The sequence below is a fragment of the Amblyomma mixtum genome, chromosome 1 (assembly GCF_055824585.1).
Source record: "Amblyomma mixtum isolate Tamu chromosome 1, ASM5582458v1, whole genome shotgun sequence".
In the NCBI taxonomy this organism is placed as follows: Eukaryota; Metazoa; Arthropoda; class Arachnida; order Ixodida; family Ixodidae; genus Amblyomma; species Amblyomma mixtum.
In genome coordinates, this window is record NC_143012.1 from 26,745,760 (window position 1) to 26,764,934 (window position 19,175).

At 49.6% G+C, this 19,175-nt stretch overlaps 1 protein-coding gene and 1 pseudogene across 4 annotated transcripts in view; one reads left to right on the top strand and one right to left on the bottom strand.

The window, feature by feature from the left end:
- The window catches only part of LOC149365830 (uncharacterized), a 93,605-nt gene extending 77,361 nt beyond the window's left edge, over positions 1-16,244 (bottom strand). Inside the window, exons 1-3 of one of the 4 annotated variants that reach the window (XM_089546598.1) lie at positions 16,204-16,244; positions 13,966-14,062; positions 13,063-13,542 (exon numbers count right to left, since the gene is read on the bottom strand). In XM_089546598.1, coding sequence (XP_089402724.1) covers positions 13,063-13,206 — 144 coding nt within the window. In that variant the 5' untranslated portion in view covers positions 13,207-13,542; positions 13,966-14,062; positions 16,204-16,244. Of the gene's footprint in view, positions 1-13,062; positions 13,847-13,965; positions 14,063-16,203 lie in introns of those variants that run through there. The other 3 variants (XM_089546612.1, XM_089546605.1, XM_089546613.1) reach the window with 3 other exon arrangements.
- LOC149365831 (uncharacterized) lies at positions 697-2,343 on the top strand (annotated as a pseudogene).
- Positions 16,245-19,175: the final 2,931 nt, after the last annotated feature.

Consider the following 19,175-nt stretch of genomic DNA (forward strand, 5'->3'; position numbering starts at 1 on the left):
GATGAAATAGAGTTTGGGAGCCACAGAGTGGCCCCGCTACATGGTCGGCGTCCCTAGTCCGGGACACCGCATGACGAGGCCCCGTCTCTCGCCCGTTTCACCAGAGCCCTTTGGGACTCAAGCGAGGAGCAGTTGAGGAGGGCAGTCTCCCATGCCTCTCTGGAAGGGGTAGGGGAAGGGGGGAGGTGGCGGTTTTGAGTACATGCCCACACCATGTGGAAGATATCACAGGTCTCCCCACAGTGCGGGAATCGCCCATCCGTGTTAGGATCGTAATGCTTTAAGATTGCAGGACATAGTAGAGTACCTTTCTGCAGGCAGTCATGGGCAATCGAAGATACATGTATCTTCGATACTATCTTTCGATACATTTTGTGTATCGGTATTAGGTATCGCGTGCTGAAATTTAGAGTATCGGAGTATCGGTATCGAAAATACATTTTTAGTGTATCGTGTATTTTACGATACTCGACACAAAAAAAAGCTGTAAAAGCCCTCGCTCAGGCGGCAGTACAAGGCGGGCAGCAGCACCTTCGCTTGCTTTTTAGCCAACTCCCAAGCTTCCACTTCTGGATCGGCGTTTCTGCGCCGTCCGACTGCCCGCCGTCCCATTTCAGTGCGACTGCTCGCATTTGTTTCTAGTTTGCGCTATATGCCAGTAGCCCTCGCCGCGTTACGCGCGGATAAGCAGCAGCTATGGCTGACGAACTTCGGTGTGCAATCTTGGATGGAAAATATTTCACTGTCGCGTCATCTGATGAGGACAAAGTGAAGGCCATGTGCTCCTTTTGTAAAACAACAATCAGCGGTGCCTACTCCTCGACTTAGAATTTCGAGCTTCACCTTAAGGTACGTAAACTTTCATAGCTTGACTGTTTTTAACGTCTTAATATTTGAGATTTTAACTGTCACTTACGGGATGAAACTAGGCGCTGAAAATTTCGGCTAAAATATAAATAGTAAACGTCAGAAAATGAGCCCAATGTTATCAAATGTGGTTTCTAGCAAAGCAGAACACTTTCTATTTTCATTTATATGTACTATGCGAGATGAACCATTTTTTTTCTAAAGCGTGATACTTAAGAAAGTTCTCAGGATGTTTTCAATGAAAGCACCTTCTTTCTGGCAGATGGAGCCGCAGACGACTTGTCTGTCGAGTCGGTGACCGAACCTGATTTTGGCCTCGAAGATGCCGCAATTACATTGCCTCGTCATGTCAGGTGTGCTTGTCACACACTAAGTCTTGTGGCAATTTCCGACGTTAAAGTGGCTTTGTCGACAGTGTCTTTTGAGCTCATTCACTCATCTGCCATGATAAAATGTTGGGCACTTTGGAACTGCGTCGAAGGCCCAAGTCGTCCGAGATAATCGTGAGCGCCTTAGGGCATTCTTTACAAACACCGTGTGTGATGCAATGGAATTCTTTATACGACAGCATCAAAGACCTTCTTCGATCGAGGGACAAGCTTCGAGATCTATGCAACACTCTCAAGCTGGAAGTATTCCAAGAAAGGGACTTCGCCTTTCTGCTTGAGTACTGCGACGTCTTGCAGCCCATCGCCTCTGCTCTGACACGCCTCCAAGCTGAAGCTGACTGCTTCTTCGGAGAACTGCTCCCAACTCTTCTGCAAGTGGAATCAAAGCTTCACGAGAAAGATGCTGCAGACTATGCTTATTGCAAGCCACTTTTGGATGCAGTTAGGAATGGATTCACCCCTATCTTTTGAAGATGAAACCGAGTGCAAAAGAGGCAACAGTGGCTGCTGTTCTACACACCCCTATTTCAAGTTGCGGTGGTTGCCAGAAGAAATGGAAGACTTCCGTCGTCATGCTCCGAAGCTTACAGAAAAAGCTGTTGTCGATCATGTCAGCACAGCACAAGCCGCGCATTCTTCCGCACGCGAGGCAGTGGGATCATCGGCCCCAGCAGCATCAAATGCGTCAGCTGACGCATTCTTTTCATTTGAAGAAACAAGCGGTATAACCAGCCGTAGCTCTCAAGAGGCGTTAGTGAAACTTCAGTTTCTCAATTATTTGCAACATCCTCGAGTTGATGTGGCTATGCTTCATTCTTATCCACTGATAAGAGGCGCCTTCGTCAAGTATAATACCACGACGTGCTCGTCTGCTCCTGTAGAGAGGTTTTTTTCAGAAGTGCAAGATGCCGGGCTAGCTGGTATTGCATAATGAAATAAAACAGCGCAAGGAACGGGACGAAACACGAAGGAGCAAAACACAGACACAGAAACACAGGCATTTGCCTCCCTTATAGCGCGCCCACATCGCGGTGCTCTTTCGGACCGGTTGTTCGAGAAAATATTGTTAATTAAGACCTTCAAGTAAACGTAACGAATACCTTTTGCCTAATAAAAACGCTCAGCCATTTTACTTGTTGTTGTTTTCATTCTAGCTTTTCAAGAATAGTTTACAGCTTCAGAAGTTTGTTATCGCAGTACTGGCAAACTAACTGTTCGGTTCCCAAGCGCACGGAGCTTGCATCATTTAGTTTGATCAAAGGCACAGGCCATCGGGTAAGTACTCTAGAGTATCGAACCGAAAACAGAAAACATTTCAGGTTTATTCATATAGCCAAGTGCTCACAGATTGGTTCCTATGAGGAACTTTGGGTTAAATGATTTTTCGCTAGGCTGCTTACGGAAGCGATCGCGTCAACATATTTTTAGTCCAAATTTTAGGCTTTAGTCCAAACTAAAGTACTAACAAGGCGAACTGCGCAGACAGCGGAGCTTCAACAGATACATGCGCTCGGATTCGTTTATAAGTCTTTTCAGGAAAAGTGCTCTATCGAAATACACTAAAGGTTACAGAAACCACACGTACATTTCCGAAGTTCGCTAATTATATTGTCGCGAGTGGAAGATAAAGACGAGGAGTGTTTTGCCGCGCGCCGACGACGACGTTGCTGCTGGTGGACCGCCCTGTTTTTCTGTGCTCCCTGTCTTCACCCGTTCTCGCCGCCGGCCTGTACGTCAAGCCGTGACATTTGGTGGAGGTGCTGGGTAACGCATCTCATGCAGCGCACCCCGCCTCGTAGTTCGAGCCCCGTCCTAAGTCCTGGCCGTCGAGTTTTCTTGGAGGAGCCCTCGGCGGAAACTGAGACTCGCGCTAGCCGACGCCAGCAAGGCCAAGCGCCGGAATTCGGACTCTTGCCCGAGGGATTGCGGACATCTAGGACAGCCAACGTCACTATGGCGTCCCAGTCACAACAAACCGACCCCGCGATTGCATCGAGGATCGTCTACGTGCCTCTCACTCCAAGATCTGTCGTGCCGTTCCGTGGCGATGGCCTTGACGATGTTGAAGACTGGGTCCAAAACTATGAAAGAGTAGCGCGACATAACGGGTGGACTCCAGACCAATGCCTGCAAAACCTGTACTTCTCCCTGGAAGCCACGGCAAAGTATTGGTTTGAGAACCATGAGGCTTCATTAACATCATGGGAGACGTGCAAGAGCGAACTGGTACGCACGTTCGCGAACCAGCATCGGCGACAACAAGCTGAAGATCTGCTCCACGCTGCGGAGAGCAGATCAGGCGGCCTGCGGGATCCAAGGATCCCGCAGGCCGCCTTGCTCGGTGGAGCCTTCGGCTACAGGAGTACGACGTCACCATCACCTACAAGTCCGGCCGCAAACATCATGATGCTGACTGCTTGTCTCGAGCCCCTGTGGAGCCGGCACCGGGAGGCGAAAATGACGAAGAGGACGGCTTTCTTGGGGCATTGGACACGGCAGATATGGCTGCTCGGCAACGCAGTGATCCTCAGATTGGTCAGCTGATGGCGCACTTGGAAGGCCACGAAGCTGCGGTGCCTCGCGTTTTCCAGCGCATGCTGCCGACGTTCAAGATAATGCACGGCGTATTGTACAAGCAGAACTTCGACAGCAGCCCGAGGTCGTGGCTCCTTGTTGTGCCGGAGGACCTGCGCTCCGAGGTCGCCCAAGCTTGCCACGACGATCCTACAGCTGGTCACCTTGGCTACAGCCGGACGCTTTCACGGATTCGAGAACGGTACTACTGGCCGACACTTCCTAAGTACGTGCGTCACTACGTCAGAACTTGTCGAGAGTGTCAAAGGCGCAAAACACCACCCATACGACCAGCTGGTCTTCTCCAACCACTCGAACCACCGCTTGTTCCGTTCCACACCGTCGGAATGGATTTTCTTGGTCCATTTCCGACGTCGCAGTCGGGCAACAGGTACATTATTATAGCGACGGACTACCTAACGCGATACGCGGAGTCCCGAGCACTTCCGTCTGCGACAGCTGTTGAGGCAGCCAAATTTTTTATCGAGTGCATTGTGCTCCGTCACGGTGCCCCTGCCGTTTTGATCACTGACCGGGGTGCCGCGTTTCTGGCCAAGCTCACACAGGAGATCCTCCGTCTCAGCTGCACCAGCCACCGCCGAACTACTGCGTACCATCCGCAAACGAATGGGCTGACGGAGCGGCTGAACAAGACCATGGCCGACATGATCGCCATGTACGTGGATGTCGCCCATCGCAGTTGGGACTCGGTACTGCCCTACGTTACATTCGCTTATAATACCGCTGTCCAGGAGACGACCGGTATGACGCCTTTCCAGCTGGTCCACGGCAGACAGGTCACCACGATGCTTGACGCTATGCTACCGCACGAGCCGCCTGTCGACGTAGACGATGGTGCCCGAATAGTATGCGAGCGCGCGGAAGAAGCTCGGCAACTCGCGAGACTCCGCATCCAACACCAACAGCATGCCGACGCTCGTCGGTACGATCTCCGTCGACGCGACGTACATTTTTACCCTGGAGACAAGGTCTGGGTGTGGACGCCAGTACGCCGTCGAGGTCTCTCCGACAAACTCATAAAGCGGTACTTTGGCCCGTATACAGTTCTTCGCCGCATCGGTGAACTGAACTACGAGGTGCTGCCGGAAGGAACACGACCGTCATCACGTCGTTCACCCCGCCCTGACATTGTGCACGTAGTGCGGCTTAAGCCGTATTACGCGCGATGATCGTCTGCCCCGAACTGATTTTCCCACCTCCTTCTACACTGGCCAGCAGGAGTTTTTGTGCGCGTGTGCGGCTTTCCGCCCTGTGCCTTTGTTTTCTTGCTAGCATCGGGACGATGCTTCTTTATAGGGGGAGGTAGTGTCGCGAGTGGAAGATAAAGACGAGGAGTGTTTTGCCGCGCGCCGACGACGACGTTGCTGCTGGTGGACCGCCCTGTTTTTCTGTGCTCCCTGTCTTCACCCGTTCTCGCCGCCGGCCTGTACGTCAAGCCGTGACAATATTACCGGCATTATTAGACAGTGATTTCAGTTATGTAAACTTCGTTAGTCGTAATATAACCTGTATTATATTTGATATTTTAGTGATGTATCGAAGTATCGACGATACAGCGTCGAGTATCTGTATCGAAAATCGATTTCGGTTCGGTATCTTCTATCGGTATCGAAGATACAATTTTCAAAGGTATCGAGTATCGTATCGAAGATACTATTTTGAAGTATCTTGCCCAGCCCTGTCTGCAGGCACCTTAAAGTTCGCTCCTCCGTCTTACTCAGCCCCTTTGCAGGGGCCGGGAAAAGACGGTGGTTGTCGCTATAATGCGTTATTATTTCCCTGAATCGCAGCAGCGGCTGGTTAGTCTCCGAGCCAGAAGAGCTAGGATGAGGAGCCCGGTGAAAAAGCGCTCGGGCAGCCGCGTCAGCGGCCTCATTACCTCGTAAGCCCTGGTGGCCAGGAGCCCAAATGATTCTTTTGGGCTCCTAAACACCGAAACTGATCCAACACAGTTTCGGTGTTGGATCAGTCTTAGAATGCAAACAGCTAAGGCGGAGATCTCCCCTGCCAAGTAATGATCACATGCTTTTCGGGAGTCCGTAAGGATGATTCTCGAATTGGCGTGGGCGGCAGCAAGCGCGCGATCGCTACTTCCTCAGCTCGCATTGAATTCGGGGCTCGAAAGGAGAGTCCATCAACGTGCATTTCCTGGTGAACGACAGCGGCCGTGCAAAATCCAGTAGGCGATGGCCCTGCTACGTCAACATAATATACACCGGGTCGGGAGCCGTGTTGTCTCTCAAGAGTACGAGCCCGCGCTTGTCATCTGTTTTCGTGCATGTCGGTGTCCATGTTACGGGGGAGCGGGGAGATCCAGAGCATATGGCGCCACAGTACTGGGATACGCTCCGCCTCCTCTGGAGTGCAGTCGTGTTGGATGTGTAAGTGGTTTAGCAGGCGGCGCCCAGTGGCCGTCTGCATGAGCCGCGTGTATTGGTTCACGAGGTGGGCCTCCCGCAGCTCCTGGTAGGAGTTTAGCACCCCCAATGCCTTGAGTTTTGCATTAGAGGCGGCTCCTCTCGGTCAGAGGCGCGCGGCGCACCTGCCGACCAGCCGCGCGGCTGTGACGTCACTCGGCTTCTCACGAAGTGGGCCGAAGGCCCACAGCGAGACGGCTAGACTGCGGGTAATGTAGCTCTCGCTACAAAAACTATTTTAGCCCAGCACTAAGACACAGGGAAGAGCGCTTGATCCGCCAAGGCCCACTGATGATTTGCCAAGCCCGAGCCAAGCTAAAGACTCCAGGAAGGAGGGGGACGGTAAGAGAAATAAGGAGAGGTAATGGCAGTGTTACACAAGTAGAGAATGTGTTCTGTATCTGCCTTGATCTCTGGACAGTTGGGAGAGTGAGGTGCGTCACGCCATCCGAAGTTGTAGATCATTAGGGGTGCGAGGAGAGTGTTGGTTTGAACTTTGAGAAGGACGTGAGTTTGTTTCGTGTTCAGTGACGGGGGAGGTTGGGGTCAAATTATGCGATTTTCCCTGGTGCTCGGGTAGCGTTCAGCTATTTGCTCTTTGTATGCTGCGGCGTATTAAGCATGAAATGCTTTTAGCCCCCGTTGTCGGCAGTGTGGTGACGTCACGCCGAGAGCCATCATCCGGGCACTGAAATCCACTCATCCGGGCACTGAATTCCAGTCATCCGGGCTCTGAAACGAGAACATCCGGGCACCGTACGAGACTTAACGAGATTTAACGAGACTCTCTAAGCCCTCTTACGCGACCGGCATGCAAGCGCCGGTTGGTCTCCAAACGAGACAAAAAAATAACTGCTGCCAGTGCCTTCTCAATGTTTATCAAGATATCAGTGGAGCTGTGGGTTTGATAATGCACGGAATTATAATTTCCGATTTCTAATAACGCGTGCACAAAGCACATAAATGCCACGTTACACTTCGTTGTCATACGTGATCCGGGGGAGAAGCGCTGCGTTCAAAGGACAAGGCATCGCGCCGAACGGGTGGTGGCGTTCCTCCCTTCCTTTACGGTGCGGTTCGGGTGTCCACCGAGATGGCAGAGAATTACTGCGCCATTTCCTTTCCTCAAAAAACCTTGCGTTCAAATGGCAAGGCATCGCGCTGAACGGGTGGTGGCGTTCCTCCCTTCCTGTACGGTGCGGTTCGGGTGTCCACCGAGATGACATTAGGCCCGTAAACATTTCATGCTTACTCTACTCTCGTTTACGGGAGAGGCAGAGATTTTTCACTAACGTTATATTTGGCCACAGGATCGAAGGCACCTGGACGTTGATTTCGATGGCCCGTGGATGAACCAACTCACTTCCCTCAATCCCAGTATGAGCAGGTATCCAACGCAGAGTGATTGTAATGTTCTGGTAACTGCTATAGGATTCTACTAGATGAGTGGCGGCGAAACGGCTGCACGAAAACTTGTGGCAATGGTTTAGAACACATGGTGTGCGCTTGCACTCAGCACGGAGAGATGGCTTCAGCGATTGCCTGTTTTCTTATAGAGCCATCTCGGCGTATGAGCTATCACGTGATGAAGCTTCATACACCGCCCCAGTACTCAAACGTGGGCAAATAATTAAGGTCAAGTCCGAAAGCTTTCCTGAGTGGTTGAGCAGCCATCTTCCGTGGACAAATATTCATCCTTACTTTTTGATGCTTTCTACAGTTGGCTTCCTCCGCCAAAGAGACTCCACCCGCCTTCGGAGCTATAGTCGGATACAAATCAAGAACGAAGCGGCTTTTCCCTGTCAAATGACCCCCTTCCAGCTAATGGCGTCGTCCGATTCTCATGACCCTGCTAGTGTTGCAATGCAGGGAGCGGCGCCACAATGGAGAGAGGGGTCTATTCTGGACCATACAGAGAAGGGATTATCCTCTTTCATCTACCACCCGCTGCTTTGTCACACTGTAGTGTGACAAAACAGGGAGTGGTAGGTGATGTGACACACTGTAATGTGACAAAGAAGGGGTGGTAGATGAAAGAGGATAATCCCTTCTCTGTATGACCTGGAATAGACCCATCTCTCCATTGTGGCGCCGCTTCCTGCATTGCCACACTAGCAGGGTCATGAGAATCAGCCGACGCTATTGGGGACCCTTTGACGGAGGAAATCCGCTGCGTTCTGGAGTTGTATCCGACTACAGTCGTACGCCGCGGATGTTGTGCCCTTTCTCACCCCCCCCCCCCCCCCCCCCTTCTTTTGCGCTGTTGCCTTTTATGACTGCACGCCTGCTTCTTTGGCGTCATGTATAGGCATCGGTTGCACTGCAGTTGGGCCGTTACCAAAATCGAAGTCGGATAATTTAAGAAGCCGAAATGTTAAAATTATTTAGCGAACAGCACATGAAATACGATGGGCGTAAGAGGCAAACAAGAGAGCGGAGCAAGTTAGGGGAAAAGAAAGCGAGCCAAAGATATTCTCGGCTGAAACCAAGAGGTGAAAAATGGGAATGCAATATGCAGGGGCTTGCAATCATTGCGAATGCAAAATAACCGACGGCACCTTAGGGTAACACAATGCTTTCCAAGGGAAAGTGAATGTAGCGAGGGGTGACGGAGATACAGGGTGGTATAGATGAGATTAGGAAGTTTGCAGAATAAGATGGCCACGTATCGTCTTTGCCAAAAGTAACCGAGCAGCGGTGGTTTCTTTCTTAGCCGCGTACCGAAGCACTCATGGCAGCCTTTAAGCACTGTAGCCCTTAAGCACTGTAGCCCTTAAGCACTGTAGCCCTTAAGCACTGCAGCCCTTAAGCATCTGTGTAGCGCAAGCCTGAGCCCTTGTCCTCACGTTCTGACACCTTTATGTCTTTAGGGGTTCCATAACGGCTCCGTTATACGGTTCATAAACAAAAACCTGTTGCTCGGTTACTTTTGGTGGCGAAAGGGGCAGGTACGGCTGGTGCAGGAAAAGACTAGTAAAAAATCAGTAGGAGAGACCGCTGTCCTGCATTGTACATAGAGGGAATGATGGTGCTGCTGATGATGATAATAATGATAACGATGACAGGAACGCGAAGAATCAGAAATATGATTGAATTTTTCATGTCTCTCTTACACCAAGGAAAGACTCGATTCTACTGGTGAGCGTGGGGCTGGCAGAGAAGGGTGGATGTATTCAGCAGAGCTTTACGGCGCATGCGCATAGTCAGTCGCGTTTTTTCCTGGCGCATATTATATACACACATTCGGAAGTGCGCAAACGGCAGCTAGTTTGTGAGGCGGAAAGTCGGCGTTTGCTCGCTCTGACGTTAGTAGCAGCGCTTCTCTCCGCGTATGCAAACAGAGGTGCCTGCGACGAGCAAGGTCGCTGGATGGGCGTGGCGCTGCGATCTCATGGGCCAGTGGATCTGGGTGGTATGCGCGTCTCTCCGTACGCGTGCGTGCGTGCGTGCGTGCGTGCGTGCGTGCGTGCGTGTGTGTGCTGGGCAAAAGTTGATAAGTGTTCGAGACCGCTGCCTGCTTCGTTTGGTGTATGGGAGTGAAAAAATGAGAAATAATAATATCGTCGGCGCTTTGCAGGTGCGCTGTCGTCCCTGGCGCATTTCATTTGTGTGTCAGCTCGGAGTGCAGTTGCTGAACCATCACCGCGGAGGTATCTGCAGAGCTGTCATTTCGCGCCGCGCGTGTTTGAATATGTCAGGCATACAGATGGGCTTCCTTGATGCCCTAGGGTTAGTTAGCGCAGCAAAATGCATCTACAGTACTGCGAGCGAGATATACTACACGACAGCGTGTACAGCTCGTTCGGTCGAAAAGCCGTCGGCGTAGTAGTCGGCACCGCGTATTGGAAATAATCGGACGTTGCGTAAAAATTGCCGCAGAATGTTCCGGACGGTGTCATACGATTTAGCGTTTCGTGCAGCATAAACTTACTAGTAGAGTTAGAGACTACAGCTCGCAGCAGGGATTCGAACCGGCGGCCTATAATCGGGGGCTGCGGAAAAAAAAAATCGTATCATGCGTGGTTCAGGTGTCCACCAAGAGAAGTCAGACTTACTGCGTCATATCTTTTCCTCAAAACAATTTTCGATTTGTCCAACGGGCAAGGAGTCGCACCCGACGGGCGATGGCGTTCCGTGGACTGCCTGACAGCGTTGCAACATGCTGTCGCGTTTAAGCGTCCTCCAATTTTTTTATGCTGTCCTTGTAACACTAATGCGTCACTATAGCTGAATACAGAATGAGAAAAGTGTGTGCGATCTCTCTAATAATTTATATCTTGAAGGTCAGACAGAGTACTGCTGGATATTTAAGTGAGAAAAGAACGTCAACCAAGTTAAGGTAAGGCGTTTCGGAACCTGCTCAGTTGCATCGTCAGGCGTAACTGCGGGCGAGTTGCAGCTTGGCTTTTTAAGCTGGGGGGATACCGGCTATACTTCAGGTGGGTTCTTTATGTCACACAGATGCTGACTTAAAAAGAATTACAGGAATCGATGCACAGGAATGGGAGTTATTCAGTGAAGAAATGTCAAAATACAAGCAAACAAAACGCTGCCCTCAACTCGATTTTGACGGGGCTTCCCACTCCTATTTCGCTCTCCCAATGACGGCACCTGGCGCAACCAATCAAAACAACCAGCCAGAGCACGTCGCGGAAGTTTGCACTCCATGGTTGCCTGCTCTCTATAACTCGTTCTTGCTGAGACGGGCAGCGTCGTTTCCATGCCAGAGCGCCCCTGGTGGTGTATTTTTATTTTACTTGCTTTGCAGGGCTTTTATCTAAGACAAACAAGTTGTTTTTGTTGATCTAATATAAAACGCAGACAGGTGACAAAATGTGTCTCTATTTATTCACACAATTTGCAGTATATTTACTTTTGTCCGATCATCAAGCTCGCGCCAGGTGATGTCATATCCGCTGCTAAAAATCCGCCACTGTGTGGCGACACCATCAGAGCCATGAAGTTGTTTTTGGGAGGACATTAAAATATTAAAAAACGGAATATACGCGGCATTACCGACGCTAATAGCACCATTATAACTCACCGTATGCAATCAACAGGCAAACCAGTTAACTAAAATTTTGTTTCTGGGCCCCTTTAAACTGACTTAGTTTGGTTTATGGCTTGAATTTTGGGGTTTAACGTCCCAAAGCAACTCATGCTATGAGGGACGCTATAGTTGAGGGCTCCGGATTTCGACTACCTGGGGTTCTTTAACGTGCACAGACGTCGCAGAGTATACACGGGCCTCTATCAGGCATTTCGCCTCTATCGAAATGCGACCGCCGTGGCCGGGATCAAACCCACGTCTTACGGGTCAACAGCCGAGCACCACCGAGCCACCTCACTGGCCTGTCACTTAAATTAAATTTGCATTCCCAACCAAACAAACCTCTGTCAGATGTTTTCTTTTGAGTTTGCTATGTATACCGTTGACTCACAAGGAGTACTGCCGTGTTCCTTGAGGCTTCTTACTTGAAGCATCGAACGCGAACTAAGTGACGATTGTCGCTTCCGCAAAGAGGGCTCAATCAGTGACTCACACAGACTGATTATTAGAGAGGTTTAGAATGCCGGAGCCATACTGGCGTAGACGTGTACCGGATCACCGGACGCCTCGTGCGCTCGCGCAGTGGCAGAGTTTTTTCTGTCCCCGCGAAGGGGCAACGGTGAGCATCGATACTGGTTAGTACAAAATGAACTTCTGTTTGCCATACGGGACGAAGTCATGCTTAGCATCAAAGCGTCCGTCCGGGCCACTAAATTGCTCTTGTTTTCGCTGCATTAACGCTTCAAGATGTGCAAATAGCGTCAAAACTTGGCCGGGAAAAAATAGCCTGCTGAGACATACGCGCCAGACACTTCCTCTATGCCTCCACCATTCTCTAGTGTTCTGCCTCTCTGTTCGCATACGGGCAGGGCTTTTTGATACTTCGCCATGCTGGTCATGAAACTACAAGGTAAAGTGCTCGCACCGTGGCGATTGGAGGAGGGCGCTGCGTTTTATTTGTGTAGAGATCAGCGCCGTTCAGTATTATATATGGACTCAGAGGTCATTGTTATCTTGTGCACATAAAAAAAAATCGAAAAAGAACTATAGAATTGTGAAATTATATTTTGTTTTCTTCACACATAAATTGATTTGTTTTACCACCTGGTTGCATTGAACTCTGCCCTTACCTTCAATATTGATCTAGGGTTCTCGTTTTGGTTCTACTAACGTCAATCCCGGTCCACGGTCAAATGTTTCTTTCATGGTACAACAGAAGCTTTGGTGACCTCATGTCGACGGTGGCGCCTTTCGTAGCGGCTGGCTGGTTTGGTTTATGGAGTTTTAATGTCCCAAAGCGACTCAGGCTATGAGGGACGCCGTAGTGAAGGGCTCCGAAAATTTCCGCCCCCCCCCCCCCCCCCCAGGCGTCTTTAACGTGCGCTGACATTGCAGACTACACGGGCGTCTAGATTTTCGCCTCCATCGAAATTCACCTGCCGCGGCCAGGATCGAACCCGCGTCTTTCAGGTCAGCAGCCGAGTGCCATAACCACCGAGCCACCGCGGCGGATTAGCGGCTGGTTCCATCCCCGCAACAAACTTCGGGAGAAGTTCCATTCCCAGATTCTCGCTTTCCGCGGAGCACCTGCTGTCACAACACGCCGCTCCGAGCGCGAAATATGTAATTGCCCCGGGCGCTGAGGGACATATGCGTCTCCGACCGCTGCTCCATGCTGCGCCTCGGCTGTCAAGCCTCCGCGCCGCGCGGCCTTGGAGCGAGATGCATGACTCACGCTACTCACCACTTTCTCGTCTCCGCACGGCTCCGTCGTGCCGCCCGGCTCCTCTGTGTCTCCCGACTCAGCGTGGGCGTCGCCGCGCTGCAGTAGCGTCGAGAAGCTGCTCCGAAGATAGGGCAACATCGGCGACGACGAAAACCTCCGCATAGCGCGTCCCTCACTGGGTGAACGAATTCCGATCGAAGCAGCGAAGCAGCGGACACGTTGCTGGATACACGGCCGTGTCGCGGCGAATGTCTGTCTCTCTTTTGGTGTCCTTTTTTGTTTCTTTCATTTCCAGGCGCGCTCCTGACTGCGTTTCTAGCCAAACACGCAGCTGTTTCTGTTTCTCTCCTCCTTAACCTCCTCCTCCTCTATCTGTCTATATAGTGCACCGCTGAGCTCGAGTCCTCGTGTTTGGATTGCTTCTTTCCGTACTTGTCTTTTTTTTTATTACTATTTTTTATTTTTTTTTCCACGGGCGTTTGTTGCTCCGAAGCAAGGCTGCAAAAAGGAACAGAAGCGCATGTTTGAAAACGACTGACCCGTCGTGTCCCTTTTCTTTCTCTTCTCTCTCTCTCCCGGTGCAGGTCAGACATAAAGCAACAATGTTGGTTGTACCGATTGTTCCTACAGGTGTATAGAAGTCCAGCTTGTGTCGCTATCGGGAGAGGAAACAACGGGACAGTGGTGGTGCTATTTTCATCGTCTTGCGAGTTGCGAGCTGTAAAGAAAATACAGCTACATTTCCCCCCCCCCCTTTTTTTTTCTTCTCTCGGGCTGCAAAGGAGCCAAGGCAATTTTTTTTTTTTGCGTGCAAATATCGCGCACACACACTGATTCCATAGATTGTTTGAAAAGTCATACCCCTGGAATGCATATCCCTTTCAGACGCTTTGTGCAAAATCGTGTATACAGCAAACTCACAGCTTTTTCTGAGAGTGTTGCACCTACAGCGGAGATTTCATTGTTTCAGTCGAATTGAGCATCCCGTCTTGTAGCAAATAAGTTGGGCTTTTGTACCCTGTAATGAACGCAGTAAACAATATTTCACACAACAATGAGCTAGGTAGCGAAAGCCTGTTGCTCGGTTACTTTTGGCGAAGGGGGTACGTATACATATGCATGCCCTAAATCGGAAAATGCGGCTAGTAATGCTACCGCACTTATATGCCTAACTTCATTCAAAATTTTTCAAGTTAATAGTTTACAGTGTTAGCGGTGTAACCATTTTTCCCCTAAGAACCCTTGGTGCTGGCACGCACGCTTGTATGTGTGTGTTCAGCCTTCACTTAGAGGTGGAAGCACCCTCCGGTGACGCATCTACGTTCTGGTCTCCACCCACTTTTACTCTCCATGAGCTCCACCCACTTCGCACCTCCACCCCTACCCACTATCACACACCCACCTTCTCCCTTCAGAAGGCCCTCCACCCGCCAGCTCGATCACCCCCACCTTTCAGAAGCCTTCGCCCACCAGAAGCCCACATCAAAATCAAATTCAATGACACAATGAGAAGGTAGTGAATATTAAAGCGAAATGGACAAGCATTTACCTTTCACGCAAAATTTATCGCCTCGCGCCGTATGACCACATGTGCATTTTTTTCTACGCACCCTCTCTCCAATTCCACATACTCTAGCAGTCTTCAAGCTCCCCTTTTCTCCCGAGGAAAGAAAAAAAGTTCTGTCACCTTGACAATTGCTCCACAGACTTGAAAAGCGTTACTACCGCTGTCAAAGCGTCATTCAGCTAGGCGTTTTCTCTACAGCTGGGACGTCGAACTTTCAGAGGGCAGAGCGTAGCGAGCAGAGTGAGTGAACAACAAGCTGACACACTGTGTCATCAACTGTTGTCATGAAAACGGCTGAAATGTGCACGGTAAAGAAATCCACGCCCGTAAGGACGTGTTTCCGTGTCCACAACTCGCGCCCTTGCAAACCCCGAAATGGGTGCAAAGTAGGGCGGTCACAACCATGCGATTTAGTGCGATAGTTAGATGTGCACCCTTTTCCCGACTTAGTTGCAATTTCATAGGCCTTCGCTGCCTTACAGTTGCACAAGCACCGGCTGTTTTAAAAGGCAATGGCTATTTTTGTGGTGCGTGTACGCTTAGAGGAAAGCTGAACTGTCCCTACGAAAAGCTGCGATGGCCTGCCTTTCTCAATGTGCTTTATAATTACGGCATCCTCGTCTATAACTAAGATACTCAGATATCGGTCTGCACTTGTTAGCAGCGGAGTCACATTTCCTATATCCGCATGATGTTCACAGCGTGATTTTTTAGAAATCTATTCGCTACAGGTAAAAGCCCCTCTAGAGGGACCCGTCTTTCGCAAACCTGCTCGCATAGAACCACTGTGCTAGCATGTTCTACGTAAATATGTGAAAGGGACACAACCAGGTTGAGGCATCATTACAATAAGCCGTAGCAGAATTACTTAGCTGGCAAAGATGAACACAGCAGACACATTGCCGCGCCTCTTATAGTTACCCATACGCGCGTAGGGTACATTTCTCGCGTTTATATAAGCCCTTTGAGCAAGCAGCCATTTGGATTCAGTGGCGCTCAGCAGCTGAGATAAAGCAATTTACTTCTCAAATTATCGCGGCTCAAATCCACTCAAAGCTGCACGCAACAAACACGCAGCTGTCCTTTAATAGAAAGCTCGAATAGCCGACATCGTGTCAAAAGCATGTGCACGCTTGTTGAACAACTGAAATGAACTCCCGCACACCTTTGCCCACCTGCACACGCCACTGAGGAGTCATTGAAGATGGCTTGCATATCGATAGATTACCAGCTCCTAACCACAAAAAGACCACTCTTACTGAAAACAAAGCTTTTGAAAGGTATAAAGGAGCAAGAACCAAAATGCAGATATCGTCGCCGCCACAAGCTAATCTCGCAAGTACAAGCGCGATGACGAAATTGCCGAAAGACACAACTGATTAATTAAATTGTTTTTTTTTGGACAATTACTTTTCCTTTCCTCAAATACCAATTTAATTAATCTCTGAGGCTAACAACCGTGCATGAAGGTTACGCGTTTGATCGGTATTGAAGTATGTAAGTTATGTGTTGAAACCGCTAGCCCACTTTTATCACATGAGGACGACAGAAAAAATACAAGCTGAATGCTGGAAGCAAAAGAAAACCTATACTTAGCTGTGCAATAGGCGGCCAGCTGAGTTTCGATGTTTCGCAGATATATGCGCTTTGCGTGCCCGTGTTGCTTCGTTTTTGACGCACCGCGATTTACATGTGCGGAGTAGCAGTCGAGCCTCAAATGACAAAGTTCATGCCACGGCACGCACCTGCGACGAGGAAAACACCTGTGGCTAGCTAATGTTGCACGAGCCTGCACGTTAGCAAACACACCACTACGTGTCGTAAACGTACGAAGACTCTGGGATGTATAACGAGCGCTACAGGGACTATTATTACGCAATTGAAATATATCCCTGCGCCGCAGTCTCAACTCATCAGTCGTGACGGCACGTGGCTAGGCGATGACAGCTGTCGCACCGGTAGCTTGGCTTTCTGCCGACGCTGCCGACTCCTCGGCGCCCGGACTATCCTGCCCGACCCGCCGCCTCAGCCCTCAAAAGCATAGCAGGTTGTGTAAGGTTGAGGTCGCTGAAGTGCAGCCCGCTGTTATTTGCAAGAATTTTGTTTTTGTTGTATTTGATTGAAAAATAAACCTTGAGCCTTGATCCTTGATCCATCGTAACGCTGGTGAAAACGTAAACTACGCGACGACGGCTGATAGAGGCCTTCGGTGACCGGCCGACGGTAGTTTCTAATTCGGCTGCTGCTATAGGCTGCACCGCTGGCAAACAGTAATCACGGAGTCCACGTTTACGTCACTTTTTGGCTTTACGTCAGAGAGCCCCCAGTTATAAACAGAGCGGCGGGAAAAAGTTTTTCGACTTGGAATCCAAATCTCTTAATAAAAAATGCATGTTTCGCCGCTGAACAAGCGACAACAAAGCCAGGAAATGGTCAACTCTTAATCTAAATAAATGCCAATCCATATCATTCTCCCGCAAAAACACACTTATTGATAGCACTTACAACATAAAATCGGTCGCCGTCACCAGAACATCATCTTATAAATACCTAGGAGTACACATCACATCATCGCTGTCATGGACAACACACATTCAGACCATCTGTTCCAAAGCATCACGCACACTTGGTTTTCTCCGGCGCAATCTAAAATCTGCATCACCTGAAGTAAAAAAGTTGGCATATATAACATTCGTACGTCCTAAATTGGAGTTCGCGTCATCTGTCTGGCATCCATCACAATCGTATCTCATCTCAGACCTTGAAGCCATTCAAAATCGCGCCGCCCGTTTCATTACATCGCAGTACTCAAGAAATACCAGCGTAACATTACTAAAACGATCCCTCGGCCTTCAAACACTAGCAACTCGCCGTGTTATTTCCCGTCTATGCCTCTTTCACTCTTTCTTTTATCGCTCACCAAGACATTTGTTGCTGCAGCCACCCCCACGTACGTCATCCCGCCTAAACCACAGTAACCCAATCGCACGCATTAAAACCCGCACCTCCGCAATGAGCAGTTCATTTTTTCCCGACGCCATAGTGCTCTGGAATGGCCTTCCCGACAACATCATAACATGCTCCGATCGCCGCCTTTTCCGCGAGAAACTGGCTAATCACTTCTCATAAACATATTCATACTGCGACACCGAAGTGCCAACTGTTCCTTGTTTTCTTTTTGTATGTTTATTTCTTGCTTTTAGTTTGTATATTATTGTACTCTTTTTGTACCCCGTGTATTTTTCCCCCTTTCTCTTTTTTTTTTTTTTGTGTGTTCTCTGCCACTACCCTCCAACCTGTATGTACGCCCCCCCTTATGTAATGCCTTCGGGCCTTTAAGGGACAAATAAATGAAATAAATGAAATGAAATTTTGCTACCAAAAAAAAAATAAAAAATAAAAAATAATGGTGACCGCGTGTTCAGCGCCCACTTTTTCACACACACTCACACGCGCAAAATAGAAAAATCAATTATATGTAAAGCGTTCCTTCATTTTTGTTACGCCCCTAAGGGCGTTAATAGTTTTACTGTGGGGCTACCGTTGACCTGATTGGTGGCGACCCTACACTCTAAACATGAATACGCCTATTCGGGTGTAAAAAAAGGAGTATGGTTTCCTTAAGCACATTCTATTTCATAAAAGGGAGTGCGCTAGATTTTAGTTGACTCCCTTTTTACTCGTCTCTGTTTAGAGTGTACTAGTGCGGGTTCCTGACCTCTCTTCCGAGGCTTTCTTTTAGAGGCGTTTGAAAAGCTCACAGTAACAGTCGCTGGGGATGGCATGACCAAGTCATACTCAGAAACCCCCTAAAACTGGTGTCATCACTCTCCGAGGTATTCATATGACGTAACTGGCGCAATTTTGTGGTACAGCGTGCAGCTCCAGCAATGCAAATCGGAGTAGGTGGCGGTAAGCCGATTAGATATGCCTGCAACCTTTCGCCGTGCTACATGCAGCATAAAATGGCGGACACTTTGTCATGGGTTCATACTCCCTTAGGCATTTTTTAACCATGAAATGCTTTTAGCTCCCGTTGTCAGCAGTGTGGTGACGTCACGCCGAGACCGAGAGCCAACATCCGGGCACTGAATCCCACTCATCCGGGCACTGAATTCTACTCATCCGGGCTCTGAAACGAGAACATCCGGGCACCGTACGAGATTTAACGAGTTTCAACGAGACTCTCTAAGCCCTCCTACGGGACCGGCATACAAGCGCCGGTTACTCTCCAAACGAGTCACAAAAAATAACTGCTGCAAGTGTCTTCTCAATGTTCATCAAGATATCACTCGAGCTGTGCATTTGATAATGCACGGAATTATAATTTCCGATTTCTAATAACGCGTGCGAAAAGCACATAAATGCCACGATATACTTCGTTGTCATACGTGATCTCTTAGGGGCTTCGCTCATCGAAGCAAAGCCACGCAGGCGCACAGGGGCCCGGGGGAGGAGCTTCGTGTCGTCTGCTACCGCGCTGGCGCGCACCTCGCTTCGCTTGAGGTGCGCGCAGCGCTGTAGCAGACGACACGAAGCTCCTGCCCCGGGCCCCAGTGCGCCT